The sequence below is a fragment of the Pyxicephalus adspersus genome, chromosome 3 (assembly GCF_032062135.1).
Source record: "Pyxicephalus adspersus chromosome 3, UCB_Pads_2.0, whole genome shotgun sequence".
Classification (NCBI taxonomy): Eukaryota; Metazoa; Chordata; class Amphibia; order Anura; family Pyxicephalidae; genus Pyxicephalus; species Pyxicephalus adspersus.
The window spans coordinates 32332759-32352364 of NC_092860.1; the positions used below are offsets into that span (position 1 = coordinate 32332759).

Sequence of the window (19606 nt, forward strand, 5' to 3'; positions counted from 1 at the left end):
GTCATTGTGCCACTCTGTAGCCTCCTGATGCTGTTGCCAACTCCAGACTCTGTCATTGTGCCACTCTGTGGCCTCCTCCTGATGCTGCTGCTGCCGCCACCTTTAGACTCTGTCATTGTGCCACTCTGTGGCCTCCTCCTGATGCTGCTGCTGCCGCCACCTTTAGACTCTGTCATTGTGCCACTCTGTGGCCTCCTGATGCTGCTGCCACCTCCACACTTTCATTGTGCCATTCTGTGGCCTCCTGATGCTGCCACCACCTCCAGACTCTGTCATTGGGCCACTCTGTGGTCTCCTCATGCTGCTTCCACCTCACCACTATGTCAATGTGCCACTCTGTGGACTTGTCAAGCTGTTCTCCCACCCTCCCCACCCCATGACTGGGCCACTATTTTGCCTTTTTGGCCTGGATGACATCACTATTTTTTTGACCCTTCTTCTGATCTGTAAGGAAGGAAAAAAGAAACGCACAACGGATCCTGTCTGTGTAGCAGCTGTAAGGCCTGTGTGGTCCCATCAGAATTGGCTTATGATTTGGTGGCCAAAAGCAGGAGTGAGTACAAAACACAGAAGACATGCAAATATTCCATTCACGTGTCATCTCTGTTTTGGATCCACTCCTGTTTTTTCTGGCATTAGCAATACTGATGGATTATTGAGCAAATGCTGACCGGGTGAAGGCAGATGCTCCACAGACAGGATCCTTTTTTTGTGGGTTATTGTTCTGATGGATCAGTGACGTTAACACAAACTTACTGCTGACACCCTCTCCACTCTGTCGGGAGGGCTCTACTTGTATAAGCGGTTAACAGGTTCTGTAGACATCTTTGTGGAATCAGCTGACGAGGGTGTAAAAGGAGTGCTCTTCTTGACGCTAACATGGACCTGTAAGGCTGAGTTCATATCTGAGATATTTGGTCAGTTTTTGCCCCGTGACTGCCCAAATAAGTGAAGTGTGCAGTGACTCTACTAGCGACGCCTGTCATCTGCATGTCATACTGACTCACAGTATTATTTCACTACCACAGCAGACTCCCTATGCGTGTTACTGCAAGGCACAGTGTTCTACACCATCAAGGCCCTCTGCAGCCCGGAAATAGACGTTTTTTAACGCAATTCGCCACAAATAAATTCAGATTGAAGCAAATCTTTTTGTAAAATTCAGCGAACCGGCTAAATCGAATTTTTGAGAAATTTGCTCATCTCTAATTGGAACAATTGCAACCAATCACCCAAGATAGCTTCGAGCAACAGGCACTTGCTCACTTTATCTTGTAGTCAAGTCAGTGCTGCTGCCTGAATGCTAAGTCTTAAAATAAACATTTCTCTGTAGGGACTGAGTATGAGGCATAGGTTTATTATTTCTTAATTGGTATATTGTCATAGCATTGCTCAAAATTGTCTCAGTTTGGGTTTAAATCTCTTTGGCTAGGGCTAAACTCTGGGATTAACATATTCCTAATTTAAACTAAACTGAATAGCTGTTAGCTTTGTATGGTAGTAGGTCCATAAGGAATTCTACAGGGCTTTCTGTCTGATATTTGCATTAGTGGTTAATGTATACAGGAGGAATGCTAAAACTGAAGCTAATGTCAGATGTTTAGGATGTTTTTGAAAATTGTTACTCTTATAAATTTTTAGTTGAATAGCTATTGCAAATTTAGTGGGTGTCCTTTTTCAGACCAGGAACCATTTGCTGCCATCACCATTGCTGTAATGAGTGTGAGTCAATCTGCAATTTAAACCTAGAACTGAACAGAAGCAAATTGGAGTAACACTAATACAGGTAGAAGGCAGCACAGTACACAGGTTGCAGCAGTCTAGAGAATGTAATACAGGTAGACCCTGGGTTACCTGTATTACAAGAGAGAGGAACTGTAGGGTTGTTCTTAAATTGAATTTGTATGTAAGTCAGAACAGGTACATTATTTTTAATACATGCAATTAGGATAGATGTCTGTCTCAGCATATTTTTAGGCAGTGTGTTGTCAGTTACTAGATAAAATCCTCCCTGTGTTATTCACAAATAAACCAAGCAAAAAAATAAAACAAAATCTTTATGGAGCCTAGACATTCATTAACTGCTGGTGCAAGCTGTGCTTTGATATGCAAAGAGAAACAACTGAGTTTGTCGTGGTCATTAAAGAGCTACAAGATGTTACAGATCAGCTTAGCTCTGGAGATCACCCCCAACCTCTAGCTATGTTTAGCAAAAGATTTCTTCTGTAAGTCATGCAAACCGCCCCCCACCCCCCTATCAAACCTCTGTCCTACACAGGAGAAAGCAGGGAAGCCCAGTTGGTATGTAGGAGTCCTCTGTATGTTAAATGTACTTAACTCGGGGACTACCTGTATAGACCAAAGTGTATGCTGTATATAAAACAGCAACATACAAAACCATGTACATATAGAACAGTCATCCGTATGTAAAATACAGTACAAGGCATAGTAGGTCAGATACTTATCCGGGAGACAAGAGAATCCCATCTAGCCAGTGCTAACAGAACTATGAAGGCAGCACCAGGCAGATATGCCAATAGTATGCATCGTGCAGTTTGCTCAGATGGGGCTCCAAGACCAGTACGCTTTCATCAAATATGGCATAGCATTTACCAGTTTTCTATCAAAACAGTGGAGGCCATGTTGCCAAGGACTCTCCACAATAAATTGTAACAGAAGTTGAAATTAAACAATAATTATGTCACATATCTTAAGTCATATAAATTTGGGGTTTTTAGCTGCTACGTGGGTCGAGGTCCTGACTTGTAACTGACATTTATGACAATCAGAACCACCATCAAAAATTTCGGGGTCCCATTTTACTTAAGCTTCCTGCCTCTCTTACCCCATAAGTTCCAGCATTGCAAATTGCTATGTAGAGTAGTTAGAATTTATGCTTCAAATATGTCCATGACACCTTCATGATGCGACCAAACTCAAAAGTACATTTTTTTCTTTTTATGTCCAGTAGTTCATGGGTAATTCAATTTAAAAATAGCACCAGTTCATCCACTAGTCAATGATCTCCATCCACTAGTCAATGATCTCTGAAGCATAGTTGGTTTAGCAGACATGTTTTTTTATTTCAGTCACTATCTCTCTAAACATAAGTCTAGCCCTTATTGCAAAGTTGTGCTGCTCGGTTCTTCCCTCTTGATCCATACTAGTTAGCACTACTAAAGAGAATAAAGGAAATCAGCGCTAAGAAATACGAGGGATGCATACTTGATAGGATATTTTCATGTCTGGGTTAAGGAAGCAGGTATTAGATTTAGAAAAAATGTAGCACCCTCAGAATAGAATAACTACTTTTTATACAAATCAGTTTTTTTTAAATGGTGTACTGTTGCCGTCTTGAATATATACTAAGATTATGTACACACGTGCAATAATTGTTGTTGGAAAAGATCTTTCACGATGCATTCCAACAACTAATGACTGCACGATGCATGAACGAGTGCTGTTCATACAGCACCGTTCTGCTCTATGGAGAGGGGAGGGGGGCACCTTGCTGCGTTCTCTCCCCTTTACTTACATTACGATCATTCGTAGTCCATCATCCGTGGATCTGATAGAATGGTCAATCAGACGAGGAATGACAGGCACGGAGCCAATTATAGGACGAAAACCATTGCACGTGTACCAATGATGTTGACGTGAACCATTGTACCTAGCCTTATTTTCAGGTACAACAATAAACAGTATCATGTGTAACAAAGCTTCAAAAAAATGAGGAGGATTACACTAAAGAAACATAATGCACACAATATACACAAAGAATTACATTTATTACATACGCAATTTATGTTTTTAAAGCGACTGCAGTGTTATTTTTTTTGCAAATAAAACTGAAAACTTGTTTTGTAGTAAACATACATTGCAGTATTTCCAGCTAATCATTACAATTTTTTTCCAGTCTTCCACTGATTTACACATTAAAGGTCATCTAGTTGTCAGGGCCACAAAGGGCCAACATGATGGTTTCATAGTCTCCTTTCAGTTTTTCTTCCTGTAAATGTAAATATTTGTGTATTAATTACCACTGAAATTCATTAACCACTTCAAAGACATAAAAAAGTTTAAAGAATTACCAGAGAATGCAGATCAAATCAGATTACAATATACCTAAAATGTATTCATTGCTTAGTGGTCCAAACACCAGGTAATATTTATTTCACCCAACCTGCATGTATATTAGTTCTGTGCAAATTAAAAGGACATTGTACATAAGGTCAAAGACAATATATATATATATATATATAAAAAAAAAAAAAAAAAAAAAAACCACACACACACACACACACACACACACACACACACACACTGAAAGTTGTGCAAATGGCACCAATCAAATGTTCCCAAGTTGCATGTGAATATTGTTGTTGAGTGAATGCTCTTTGTTTTTTAATGAACCTAATGTTCAAGTTGCACCTCAGCGGCTTGTATAGGAGACAAGCCTTTTACTTTCAGGATTGAATGCTATTAGGTCCTTTTCTTTTCGGAGTGAGGCCTAAGAAAATACGCTATAACAACATTGAATATTTTAAATAAAGGATTTGTCTCCCTTATATTTCTCTATCTTAGGACTCAGACATCACAATCATTGAACTTCAAAGAAAGTTCACTAAACCCTATACAAACTGAACCTGTACTTGTTTGCCCATTCTCGAAAATGAAAACCTTCTTAATTAGGAACACTCAGGAAACTGACACACCAACATGAAGAACTAGTTAATACTGTCCGGAGTAAATTCTGTTTACATTCAAGAATGTTCCATTTTCCCCCCGGAAAGAATGTTAGGTTTGTCAAAGAAGACAGGATAAAAGAAAAAAAAAATTTGAGGTCAACTTGCAAGTAGATTTAAATTCTTGGGGTTCCAATTTCTAATATGACTTTAGCTGGCAATGTTCATAAGCTATAATGGAAAAATGAATGATAGAGGAGGGGGAATGCTCTTGAGGATATATTGCTTAGTCAGGATATATTGTTCAGTGAACATAAACATATTCTCTGGACCGATCCTTTAGATATGCTGATGTCCAGGAAGATTAATCTAGATAGCCATCATCCTAAATTCTGCCAGAATCCCATTTCAGAATGCAGCTTTTGAATGAAAAACTATTACATATGTCACTACATTACATATGTCACTACATATGTGCCCTATTTCTGCAGCTGCTGTCGATCCACCTACTATGATTATGCCAACTTTGTTAAGCTCCCCTACTTTTAAACTTTTTTTTTTTCAAAAGATACTTGGAGCAAAAATTCCTTTACATAAATTAAATGAAAGCATCAGGGGTAGTATATACAGAAAAATAGGGCAGAGGTGCTGTCAATTAATAAAACCAAGGGTTGTAGTTCAAGACCACCAACACAGCTAAGGGCCAGAAACCTTTAGTGATAAAACAGACATACATACAAATATTGTCTGTTCTAACAGTTTGGAATTCTACATTATTTTCTTTTAACAAGACCATACAGATAATTAACCAAAACTTGTACCAACCATGATAGCCTGACGCAGGGATTTTCCATACAGCTTCTTATAGTGATATTTGATCTCTTTTAGATCAATTTCACAACGAGAAACCAGGAGCCTTATTAGGTCCTTATGTCTGGTCCCAGATCCCTAAAACAGAAAAAAAAATGTATAAAATATATGCAAGAGATAAAATTCCATAACATAATACCATGAATTGAGTTACACTCACACAAGAGGTCAAAATGTTGAACCTTCGGCAGGTTACATAAATATTATTGTGCATACTTAAAATTACACCATTTAAAAGATGGCAAATTAGGCAGCAAGTAAACAGTCAATTCTTTAATGATGTGTTGAAATTTAGAATTTTTGGGAGCTTAAGAATCTTAGCAACTCTGTGATGGCTAGAAAACTGGGTCAAGAAGATCAGGTATGATGACAGGGTGACAAGTACCTAAGATGTCCAGAAAATTTTGGAGGGGGCTGCTAACCCCTTTTAGACCGATTAGATTAAAAGCTTATGCTCAGCCTGTCAAAAAGGGCGTACAAATGGATAAACTGGAACAAGTGTCTACAAATGTCTTATTATTCATCAGAACTTAGACATGGAACAATGAAAGGTGGCCTGATCTGCCTAATAAATTTTTCTTTAAGATTATGTGGATGGCTTGGTCGAAAATTTTACAGCAGGCTGGTATTGGCAATTTTTTTTTCTTCAATGTGTGTTAAAGGAAACCTTTACAAAGATAAATATGCAGGTCTACTTAAAAAAAAAATGCAGATTTCCTGGTGTTGTCATGTAATTGTCTGCTAGAATTAAGAGTTTAGTAGCATACAGAAGTTAGAACTGCATTACTTGTTAACTCCTTGATTTTTTTTTTTTTTTTTTACAGAAAAAGTGATGAAAGACACAAACCTTCATTGCCAAGTTAAATCTTTCAGCAAAATAGGCTGGTTTGGATGTTGCGACCTTCACTGCAAAATTATAATATACATAAACAGTTAGAAATTCAAAAAGGGCCATATTTTTAGATAACACCAACAAGTATTGTATGCACATTTATCTTTTCTAACTTGCACTTCAAAACCCGACAAGAGCTGGAAACAAGTCACAAATACATGTGCCTATTAGATATCCATAATAAAAAGTAACTCTGAACAGGTACAGAGAGAGGCAAAAAGATTGCAACTAAATGGAAATCAGAAGCCATTAGTAAAGGGATTAGGCAAGATATTAAACATTTTGTTGAAAAACTCTTCCAGAAGCTACACATTAACTAAAAGCCAAACTTTCACAGCTTATCAGCCCTTAGATGTGATATATTTCAGTTCTAATATAAGGGAATTTACAAACACACAAGGGGGTTTCTTACATGCTCTCATATTCATATACTTGGTTCTGATAAAACGTATATATATCCATCTAATTTCTTTTGTCTCTACATAAAGTATTTTCTATAATAACCCTGATAGTACTTACCAAGAGATATCAAGCAGTTTTCAATGTCTCCTTTCAGTTCAAGATCTATTGCCTTGGCCATATCATTTTTGCTGAATGCGAGGTATCTGGTGAAAACTAAAGGAAAGGAGATATACAATGAGTGATATACACTGACTAGACACTGCGCCAATATCACCACCTTGTGGTACCATCGGGTCTTTTAAAATGTTCTTTTTGGACTGCATCCATAGGGAGTTCCCTAATGCACTCAGTGTTCATTTAGCTCTACGCTCAGATACTGAAAGATTGTAAAAACAGGCCAGACATGCCCTATCCCATTTTTGAACTAAACACTGGCTTTGTTCAAGCCAACTTAAGTTACCTCTTTAAAATCTTTTTTAATACAAATAGTGTGCACACTTTCATGTAATATTGCTTACTAGTATTACTTATTGTAACTATTTATTTCAATGATGAATAAAATTGGCAGCAGTGAAAGCATTTTCACCGACTAGCTCTCATCAGGGGCAGTACTAATTTTATTTTGCAATTAGTCCCAATGATCACGGCACTAAAATTATGATCCTGATACAAATTTCTCCAATGTTATTTAAAAATTAAATAAAAATGCATTAAAATGTATGTATGTTATTTGTATTTCTATAAGCATATTAAAAAAAAAAAAAAACACACACACACACAACACTTTTGGCAATTTAAAGTTGACTTGAAATAAGCATCATGGATAATTTAACATGTAGGAAAACACACATTATCAAAATACACAAACTACAAACAGGCCAACTAAATCTGCTACTTGTGGCCGTTATTTCAAATATTGCTTTCACTTACTGTTACAAAGCACAAATCTATACATATTTATGGAACACATCCTACTTTTCCTTTACCATTTTGTAGCTGGGGAAAGCTCCTTGAAACAAGAATATTTATGAACACAGTAGTATCTGTTCCTTTGCGCCTTTCTCCTGCGTCAAAGAGGGCCTTTAATTTAGAAAGAAGACAGGCTTTAGCAAATCAATAAATAAAATATAAAGTAGTGTTATTGCCAGCATTTTTACCCTTGCATCATTGTCAGCCTGCTCAGCGTTTACTGGTGCACTTTCATTGCGTTCACCCTAAAAGTATTAAACATTAACATAAATCAAAACATTCACAGAATATAATTAGAAGTAAATAAAATAGAATGCAGTTTCCATTTTCTATAAAAGTAACATTTGTTTGAACCAGTATCATATCTAGCATTCTGATACCTGCAGTACAAGATCTAGCCCAAGAAACTGAATGAACCTCCGAGCCTTCACTTTGGCCAAGTACTATGGTTATGTAACTGCTGAAATTTAAGCTACCATCATCAGGAAAACTGGAATCTTATTACTAAGAAGTACCTCCGGTGCAGGAAGGAAAACTGTTGTAGGTCTACGATGCAGGCAACTACCTATAGCATTCAGCAGATGTGGCCTAATGGTAGCTGGTCTGATGGGAAAAGTCCTGGAACTTGCTGGTAAAATGTACCTGCCCTATCCTTCCTCTTGCACACTGATAATGGCCAATAAGGGTATCTTTGTGTTGAGGCCGAGTGTGGGGAAGCAGGTAGTACCAGGTTCCACTGTTTGCCAGGAGCTTTGTTGCGTTGTTTGTGTTTGAAACAGAACATCACCTTTTAAAAATATACATACACAAGCAGTACAATCTAATAAGCATAACATGCAGAATACATTGTACCTTAACGAGTGCTAGAAGGGCTTTTTTAAAGTCTCCAGATGTGTCAGAGGAAATATCACTGGAAAGATCTTTCTTGAACTCTGATACAGAGAAACAAAAAACACTTATTTAAAAGCAAAAATGTCCCCATTTTATGAGGTTATAAGTTCTATAAGTTATACATATACACACACACACATATTATATTAAGAATATTAAAAGTTCTGCCACCTCCAAAATGAGACACACTTTGTAAAACCATCAAATAGTGGGCTCATGATTGCTCATAAAATGGAGGAAAAAAAGAAAGAAGAAAAAGAAAAAAAAACCCTGCCTTTTTAGATTGCTCCATTTTACAAAAGAGTGCCATTACTTAGCCAACATGCAGCACCTAGTATATGGAGATACATTTTTACTCCACCTATTTTTTCACCCACCTTTATGTCATTTAGTTGACTGCTACTAAGAATTATTTCACCCAAGTTGTCATCTGAGTATTGAAACTGTAAAGTAAGTGTATTCCAGAGCAGCCTGAGGAACCCTTGAAAGAATTTTAATTTGTCAGGGACTCCCTAATAAAATCACGACAAAGCCTCCACACTGAGCAATACATCTTTGAACATCCTGGGTCCAGCTATATTTAGTCCAAGCACGTGAAGCCCACCACAGTTTTGAGAAATAAACACATTCTGGGTGGCTTATAGTAAATCTAATTAAAAAACAGAACTTTGAAATTACTGGCCCAAAAATCTTGTTCATAACGCGTTTTCTGCTACCATGTCAAGAAAGTGTGGTTACAATTTGATACACTTCCTTTTTTAGTACCAATGCTCACTGCACACCCCAAGGTTATTTAAATTATAATTGCATTAATAAGATCAGCACACGAATTATGGCAAAAATGTTTCTGCTTAAACCCACAAAAATATTTCTATGGATAAGACCCTCATCTACTTCACTGGCCACTTTGACCTCAACCACTTCATTTACACACAACAATTTGGGTATTGTGTAAAATATTATTCATCTTGTGAAAATGGCACTGACTAGACATTATATTTTAGTGTGCAGAAGGAAACCTGGTTTGTTGGGGCCACCTGGTTGCTCAGCTTACATGAGCAAAAATGAACAACTGTGGGGACCCAATTTCCCAGTTTCTGAACAATGGTTATCCCAAGTATCTGGATATTCCACCGTTCAAACAGAAAGAATCTGTGTAAACCACAAAAGGTTTCCCAATAAAGACATATCAACAAGCATTGTAAACAAATCAGGAATTCTCTAAATATGAAAGGAAAAAGATGTGTATAGGTTCTTTACAATGACAAATGATACTGACATTTGATTCCCACACGAAGTACAAAACATCAGTTTTGTATAGAATTGCACCACATCATAACAATTACACATGCTTCCTTAAAAATACCTTTCCATTTCAAGCATTTAACAGTAAGTTTTTACTTTATTAATTCATCTTACCTTCTTTGTAAACTTTATTAATTTCTCTGATTTCATGATTATCCCGTGATACAAGGATTTCAATTAAAGTGCTTTCATCGGTTCCAAGTCCCTATAGGAAAAGAGCAAACAACTGCTAAAAAGCAGAGCAAACTTTGGGACCCCTGAGTTTTGTTCACATACCTAACTGAAAAACCTACAGAGTACATGGCGGACCTGATTGCAAATTGTACTGTAGTAGAAAAGCTATACTGCTTGCTATCTAAAAGGTTTAGATATATACATGTACATTATAGTAAAAATAACCGTGTTTTGTCAGTTTTACTGGACCCTGGATCATCATGAACTGTTATATACAGTTTTCCTTTCAAAGTCAAAGCACATAATTCTCCAATAGAAAAAAAAAACCCACACACTTCTGGCTGTATACTGTGAATAGAATAATCAAACTATTCAGTAGTCATTCTCACAATACACTTTTTAGAATGCTTGCATCTACAATGCATTTTGCATAATTTATGTTTATGTGTTAGTAAGGCAGAGTGGTAAAAAAAAAAAAAAAAAAAAAAAGATGATTTTGTGTTTCTCATTTTTCTTGCTTAAACAACATGAAAACACAAGTATGCTACATGTGTCAGAAAAAAAAAAGCGCCAAGCTGTAGTGCACAGGGGAGGTAATAATAAATGGAAAATCAAAATTGGTCTTATTCTGTTGCATTCACTTACCTTGACAGCATTTTTCAGGCAATGTGCATCATACTGGGCTGGAGTTTTCAACAATGCCAGAACAACTTCTTCCAAATGGCTTGAGAGAGCTTTTTTCAGTGCATCATCTAAACTCTGAGACAAAATTAAGTAATTTAAGGTATATGAAAAACCCCAAAACAAAGGTATTTTTCGGTTTTTACATGGGATTTTTTAAAATTAAAAAACATTATAAAATAAACATTGCAAAGATGCACTGTATATTTTTTGATTTTTTTGGACATTCATATGCTTTAATAAAGGTGCTATCTGAGTCAGAGGTCGTTCATTGATGATCTATAACTGCATTATATTGTAGATCACCAACTGTATCATTTATTTATTATAACATATTACAAGAATTCTATAATAAGTAGGGCTATGAATCAATCCTATGAGCTGAAACGGAAAAGTTTTTTTTATATAAAAGGATTGTAAGTGAATGGGACAATTAATATGTATTTGCAACCCTGAATTAACAGTCTTATCAGCATATATTTTTTGTATAAAGTTACAGAGCAAGTTTGCAGCTAAACCAATAAAACTTTTTTGTAAATATTTATCAACTTGCTTAATAGGTAAGAGTGCAGGGTGATCGAATGTGGAGCAGATGTGAGCATAATGGGTGACGGGTGGAAGTGGTAATACCAAAATGGAATTTTTGGAATACAAAATAGAATGTTTGAATTCTTCGAAAATAATTTTGTTAAAATGTATAACCCTTCAGTATGGCTTGTCCCCAAGAGACCCTTTTATGGGGAAACAAAGTTACAATTAACATCAATCTATTCAGCTTGTTTCTGCTGTTGTGAATGCCAGCACAAAACTTTTTGTTTGCAGCACATTTTACAAACGGTAAACAAATGATGATACTTGGAAAACTTTAAAATTATAATTCATACCTTTCCGGTTTGTTGCTGATAGGCAGCCTTGATTTGCTGGCGTTCAGCATTGGTCCTTTTAGTTAAGATATCAATGATGGTGCCTTCATCCACCCCTGAAAAAAAAAAAAAAAAAAAAAAAGACAGACATACAAAATATATTTAATATGTTTATTTTCATATTTTAAGGAGTCTAAAATGTGGTTATGTGTACAGAGTCTTTATCGCATTCTTCTATTCTTTATTTGATTACATTTTTTCTTTGCTTATTGGATTTTGTCTTTTCCTATTAGATAGTCAATATGTGCTGTTGAAAACTGCAAGTGATTAAAATGCCTGAATCACTTAAAAATAAAACAGCAAAACACAGATTATAAATTCTTGCTGCTTTTTGTGCAAGGGAGAAGTAAAAGGTAAATCTGTCTACGTGGTACACCGGCCACTACAAACACCTAAGTTAGGTTCTAAACCCTTCCCACCTTACCCCAAAAAAAACTTCTAGTTAACGGAAAAAAATAATGATAATTTTTAGTTTTAAAGAAGTCTTTTCTTAAGATGGAAGAAAAAAAAAAGTATTGCTTTCAGTACTCTCAATCGCATTAAGTTTATTTTTGTGTATATATATATATATTTATACCTTTTGCTTTTATTGCTTTCTCAAGATTAGCAGCATCTGATGCACCATTGAATCCAGATGTTGCCTTCAGGGATGGTCCACTATTTTCAACCTGCAAAATAAGAGGTCCTTTCATTGTTATTTACAAATGGAATCTTTTATACCAGCGGTCATCAAACTTTTTTGGGCCATTTCAGGGGTGGGCAGGAGCACAATAGGCCAGACTCTCTCTCGAGTCCCGTCCTAATGGCTCTGCCCCCCACCAGGATCACCACCTGAAGGGAATTGCAATGCATTTGGAGGAGAGGGAGTGTTCCCTATTTACCCCGGCCAACGTTAACAATGCGCCGGGGTAAATAGGGAACATTACCTCTCCTTCGTATCCATTGCGGAGGAGAGGGAATTCCCCTTCAAGGAGTGACAGCAAGAGGAGGCTCAAGAGCCGCACGTGGGTCCGGCAGATTCACTGGAGCCGTGGGTTGCCAGCTGGCATTAGGCTGGATCGGCCAGGGGGCGTTAGACCGACACAAACTTCCAGCTTGGCCATATATGGCCTAAAGCCTGGAGTTTTCTGACCTCTGTTTTAAAGGATCAATCAAACAATATAACAATACATTACACTTTATATATATATATATATTATTTTTTTTAATGTCAGATCCCTTTTAAACCTCTATTGAAGGTTACAATGTGATCCTTCTTTATTAAAATGTCTAACAATTACATCAACATACCATTTTATAGTCTGTAATGCATTTATTTTTGTTACCTGTCCAGGATGAGCTGATCCCACGTAATTTCATGTTCTCAGCACAGGACATTATGACAGCGACACAATAGTCACTATGCAACATGTGACAAACTTGCTGCTGGCTATAGAAGAACTCCATAACCGTGCCTGTTTTTTCAGAATATACATTTTAGACATATTTGTGTCAATGTACTATCTTTATGATTATATGTAGTGCAGTTTTTATGAAGAACCGACATATTGCACAGAAGTTTACAAAGTCCATAGCCAAATCACTAGCTGTCCATCAAAAGGTCTCATTCTAATGTCACTACCATAGTCATTTGTCGTTATCACAGGCTAAGGTCATTTTGGGAGGAAGCCAATTAACCTAACTGCATGTTTTTGGAATGTGGGAGGAAACCCACACAAACATGGAGAGAACATGCAAACTCCATGCAGGTAGTGTCCTGGCCAAGATTCAAACATGGGACCCAGCGCTGCAAGGGCCAGAGTGCTAATCATTTCACTGTTATTTTAAAAGAATATGCCCAGACTGCCTTTTAAAATATAACCGCTTGTCCGCCTGATTTTTTTACTTTCTGTCCCTGAGCATAAACATTGGAAAGAGTAAATTTACAACTTCCTATGTGCATGATGTGTTTTGGGTAAGTGAAAACAATTAAGCCATTTAAGCAAGACAGCCAGACATCCGCCTTTAGATGGCCAGATAAGCAATGGCTTATGCGTTTCCTAAATTTCTCTTATACTTCATATATATAAGTTAAAGGGTAATATTAGGTCATAGCGATCCAAAATGTAGTTCATCAGCCATTGCTTACCATTTAAAGCTAAAACTCCAGGCAAACAGTCCCAATACACTGCTGAAATACATAAAGGAAAGGGAATTTACCTGCCAAAAGCAGGTGCAAGTCTGTGGAGACCACTTTCCACCTCCAGCCTACTATCTGGACAATTAAAGCAGCAGACTGATGAGGTCATCTTTATGATCTGTTTCTTCTATCATCATTTCGTTCAACATAACTTAATACCCCCCATACTTGCCCTTCAATAAGTGAGTGTTGTACACACAGCACCATTCTGTTCTAAGGAGAGAAGAGAGGGGGCAAGTTGGAGGCACCCTGCTGCAATGTTCATGATAGAAAAGTACATTAGTCATCTCCTCTTAGATGTTTATTGATCCACCAGGACAAATTGGTGAACGATGTCAGGGAACTGCTGTGCACATGCTAGATTGTTGCACAAGACAAGTACGACCATTAACATAGCTTACAGGATGCCAATACAAAAAACAGATTCATGAATTTTCACCAATTACCTTTATTCATTCAATTATTTTTCAATGACACAAATGGGGCTCGATAAAAAAAATGGGGAATCTGGCATTCCCTGGTTGAAAACAATTACCACCACATGGAGTCCATAGTGTGTGTGTGGCCTTTATTATCTGTCTGGAATGTAGTAAATTTCACATGTAAATGATGATAACTTGGGTAGATATCAGTATGCTTTCTGCCAAATCATGTTAGAAGCCAACAAATATATATATATTTTCCTAGAAAAACATGCTAAAACCTGCTTAAATATAAGGCTGGCTTTGCTTCAGTAATACCACACCCAAATTCATTCTCCACACTCAGATTTGGAGCACATGTAATTTATTCATTACAAATCCTATTTTTACAGTGAAGAATCAAAATAATTATGTATGAGATATAATTCAAATAATTTTGTTTCCATTCACCGTATATCTAGTTGGAGCTTTGCTCAATTATTTAGGATTTCAACCGGTAAATAAACCTGTGCCAAGATCCTTCTGAAAAAGGGGGAAAAAAAAGAGGGGGGGGGGGGGGTTCATAATGAATGAATGTGCTTAGGGGTTAAGAAACGTAGGATGTGTGAGGATTAAATATGGAAGTGGTAGTATGATGGACAAAGTATTGATGAAGAGGTTGTGGAATTGAAAAATGAATGGAGGGATGGAAAAATGATAATTAATGAACAGAAAAGGAGGAGGGAAATGGTGTAGTGAAGTGAATGAATAGGTAAATGGAATGTAGGTGACTGTGCCAGGGAAGGGGATTGTGTGAGGGAATATACATGTGTATATGTAATTGTAAGGGTAATTTTTCTGCGGACCACCAAAACTTTCTTGCGGACGGGACCACCGGTTGGCGACCACTTCCCTTTAGCATATATAATTTTTTGTCTGTGCAATTTATCTCACACACCTCTTGTCAGGGCGTACTACAGCTGAAAATGTTATGCAGACTGGACAGTCATGGGACAGGTAAAAAAGACCTGTTGCCTATAGCGCACTAAAACATTTAAAATGGCCTACACAACAACAATAATCTGGAATTTGCAGTCAACTTACAGACACTTGCTCAGGTTGATAATTAGCCTGACTGAGAAATTGTTGCATGAAAGACATCTTGAGTTTAGTTTCTGCAAAAAAAAGATATTCAAGAAAACAGGTTAATCTATGATGCAATACTAATACATATTTAGCCAAAAGTAAATTTGGGTAAGCTGTTCAAACAATGAAAATGTGCACATTTCATTCACTTTAATGTCAGATTAGGAAAGCCAAAATTATCAGTTAGTCCATATATGTGAAGTTCTAATAAATTTCAAAGATTTTAGTAAAAATCTAGTTTGGTCTTATTCTTTCTTGTCTTCCAAACCATCATATTATTGAATATCCTTGCTTACTGTTAGGGCAGCTTAAAAAGGTCAGTGCCAAGCTCAACTTTTACAGGAAAGGAGTGTACATCTTTGGATCAGTTGAATATTTAGACCAGGGTCGGCAAACTCTGGCCTTTAGGCCAGATACAGCCTAGCCGATAGTTCGTTGCAACCTAACGCCCCCTGGCCGATCTGGCCTAATGCCAGCTACCCATGGCTCCAGATATGCCAGGGGGTGTTAGGAACTATAGGAGCCGCCTCCTTGCTGTTGTTCCTCTATTTACCACGGCCGGCGTTGATATTCCAGCGGCGCGGTAAATAGGGAAGGCTCCCTGAAGGGAAATCCCTCTCCTCCGCAATGCACACGCAGAAATGTTTTGGACAACATGGGGCCCTAAATGGACAAGATTCAAGCTACCTGAATCCCTATCATTCTGTGAATTGGGGACCTGGAGAAGATGAGGGCCCTGGGCAATTGCTCAATGTATCACACAACCATTACATGTGTTGTGTGATACATTGAGCCTGAATTATTAATGCTCTTCTATATTGAAAGCAGGCCATCATAGGAGAACCTGGGTGATCCAGCAAACCTGGAATGCATTTCCTAAAATGATTTGCTATTGGTTGGCAACCTTGGACAAAATTCATTCTGGATTTGCTGATCACCCAGGTTTTACCATGACAGCCTATCTTCTTCAGTATTAGAAAGCTTTAAAAAGGTTATTCTGTATAATTTCTGTACCCAGCATATGTGCTTTGGATGGGTTGCAACATGTGATACTTCCAGGGGATTGAGGGTTGTCACATCAATCTCTGGAAACAAATCTCTGAAAAAAACTTTGTAAAAAGTATAGTCAACCTAATCCACGTTTGCCTACATTAACGGAAGCAAAAGCCCACAGCTCATGTTACTAGTTAATAATTTTTACTGATCAAAGAACTGAACCATGATCTAAAATATAGAGTTACTCAAACACAACTAGATTTAAATAGAAACTTTTTTCCCTTTTTTTAAAACTCAGAACTGGGTGTGCCTGGACAACAACAGAACAATTACATCTAAATCCAGCCACAGTTTATTTTTTTAAGCTTTGAAACAAAATAAGAAGGAGTTAGAACTTCCAACAGGGTTTTATTTGTCATTAATGATTCATTTGGGGGGAAAATTCCCCTCCCTTTTCATCGTTGTGGCACTAGGAAGGAAAGGTAGGAATAAGGGTCACCAAGACAAGATGACAAACAGCAAAGAAAACTTCAAAAGGTACAGAATTTTAAATGGAGTGCAGAGAGGGGGCGGGAGAAGCATTATGACTCTTCAGGCTGGAATGACTTCCTTTGTAGGGGGTACAGGGAGGTCAGTTGAGGGGTGAGACAGCACCCAGGGGTAGGTGGGCTGGGCTGTATGCTAGGAAGGTGAAAGGTAGCTTATGTATTCTCCAAAACTGTCAATGCATTGTAAGGTTAGACTTCCATTGGAAACCTGGGACCCATTTTGGGGACACTAGAAATATGAGACACACTACAATAAATTATCCTCCCCTCCCATCACCAAGACATATAGACTAGACAAATACCAAGATAACCAATTGCTTCTATGCCCTACATTTGCTACACTTTTCTTTCCGAGGGGTCTTCCAACTACTTTGCAGAAAAAAAAAAAAATGGAAGCCTTTGTGTTTTATGGTTTGGGCAATGGCGGCTCTTTCTGCATTCTAATCCACGATGGCCTATTGAAAATAACTTGAACAATACAATATTACATGACAGGGGGCTGAAGACCTGTTACTCACCTTCATTATTAATAATTGGAAATCTGTAGAAGCAAGGTTTATTAAATAATATTCTAGATGACGCATGTACAATATGGACATATGCAGTAAAATATTTCCACCAACAAAACAATCAAACCGGCTACACTTTCAGGAGAAAAAATTAACATGAAAGGGTCAATTTTACAAATGAGACTACATATGTCATCTGCCGCCTTAGGCTGTAAACGACATGACACACCCTGCTCCACCTCCCACAGATCTTATAAGAACAAAATCTTACGATAATGCTGAACAAAAAATCCTAAAACTGTGCTGCACTTGTCATTTCTATGCGGATAACAAAAAAGCCATATGGATCAAAACAATCCTTGACTTCTTATAAATGCCCAACCGACACATGCATTTGTTTATAAACATCCAGCCAAAAATTTTTAAACCAGCATTCTTGCCATAAAATAAAAATACAACAAAAGTTTATCTTTAAGACACAAGTAAAAAACATATTCTGCCACCAATGGAGCTAATAGACAGTTAACTGAGACTTGGCAACCACACTGAAAGCCTGATTAATATTTCCTCATTTAAAAAGGAAAACCTTTTAAATGTTGAGCTCAGACAAAACCACTGCAACTATGTGTGCTCCATTACACAGAAAAGGATATGTTCATAAGACAGTTACATGCTGTTACATGAAAAATACAAAATCACATTCTATAGCTAAACATTTGGCACAAAAGCTCATTGCATGCAGAGACAGAACAAGGACCAAGAATGCGCAGTTACAAGTTATCAAATAGAAAAGTTACCAAGAGTAACTGCACTTTGCTCTTTTCAAGTATATTTGTGTCCATGCAGCATTATTTCGCAGTGCTTTAGGGGTTAAAAGAAAGTAGTAAAAACTAAAAACCCACCTTGTGGCTTTCAATGACTGATGGTTTGTAAGCTGGGAACTGGAAGCCTGTAGACTTGAGCTCTAGATTTTTATGAAGAAGTTGACAAAACCACACCTAGCAACAACACATACCTCTAGAATTGCTCTGATTGGTTGGCAGGCTGAAAGCTGTTTCAAGCAATAATGCAAAAGCAACAGCAGATTATTTCCATCCCAGAAACTTTCTGGCTTTTTCTTGTTGAAGGGAGAGTATTATTGTACAAAACTTCTGCAGCCTATTAACCTGAAACAAATTTAATTTTGTAACTGATGTATGACACATGTAGTAGTTAGGCACAGCTGTAGTTAAAGGCATAATAAATAGCTGAAAGATTTATTGCTGACTATAAAAGTATACTAAGTTAAAATTGTGTGATATAAATGAAGTAACACAAGGGTGAATGGTAAATGAGCTACTAAATTTGGAGCCAATTTAAATGAGATCAGAAATCTAATGTTTATAATAAACCCAGCAACCTCAATTTCCTGCAGGTTAAAGTAACCCTGTACTGAAAAAGTAAAAGATAGAGATAGTGAATGAGATGAAAAACAACTTTATGCAGGCTGCACTCAGTTGGAAACGGCCAATTAAATTATGTAGCTACAGGGTTGGGCTGGCCCATTTACAGACCAGTGGAATTTGCATGCTATTTGCATACGAAAGTGTAATTTTTGCATTAATTGTCTCTAGTAAGTGGCTGCCATATTGTTTTTCCGGTTTTTGGCATCTGAGTCACACATTTATGATTGCCTTGGGCAAAAATTTTGAATCTGTACAGTTATCTTGTGCCGGATCATCATCAGAAAGGACCGGTTGTTTCCCAATGTAAGGGAACGTCTCATAATTATATTGCCAGTAGATATGATAGTTTTGCTAGTTCTTTTTGAGCATGTGTATGCTTACACTGGCTACCTCTGCCTTTAAAACTGTGGAATGGCAGGTATTATGCCCCCCCCGGTACAGGGCTGTTTATTTATTATACCAGAATGAATGTTTTCCTAAATGCACTCATGGGTGAAATCATCCTTGTCTGGATAACTCCATGCTGAGATTATCCAGCCATAAAACATTTACAACCAACATGATGATGACTACATAAGACATTAGGTAAA

At 37.3% G+C, this 19606-nt stretch overlaps 1 protein-coding gene across 1 annotated transcript; it reads right to left on the reverse strand.

Annotated features, from left to right (window-relative positions):
* Positions 1–3769: 3769 nt before the first annotated feature.
* LOC140325984 (annexin A1-like) lies at positions 3770–18620 on the reverse strand. The gene is made up of 13 exons (XM_072404147.1): positions 18474–18620; positions 15477–15547; positions 12370–12460; positions 11754–11848; positions 10834–10947; positions 10129–10219; positions 8671–8750; positions 8007–8063; positions 7836–7929; positions 6967–7062; positions 6403–6461; positions 5511–5633; positions 3770–4009 (listed from the first exon to the last, which is right to left on the reverse strand). The coding sequence occupies exons 2-13, from the start codon at positions 15531–15533 to the stop codon at positions 3947–3949; spliced, it is 1020 nt and encodes a 339-aa protein (XP_072260248.1). The 5' UTR covers positions 15534–15547; positions 18474–18620; the 3' UTR covers positions 3770–3946.
* Positions 18621–19606: the final 986 nt, after the last annotated feature.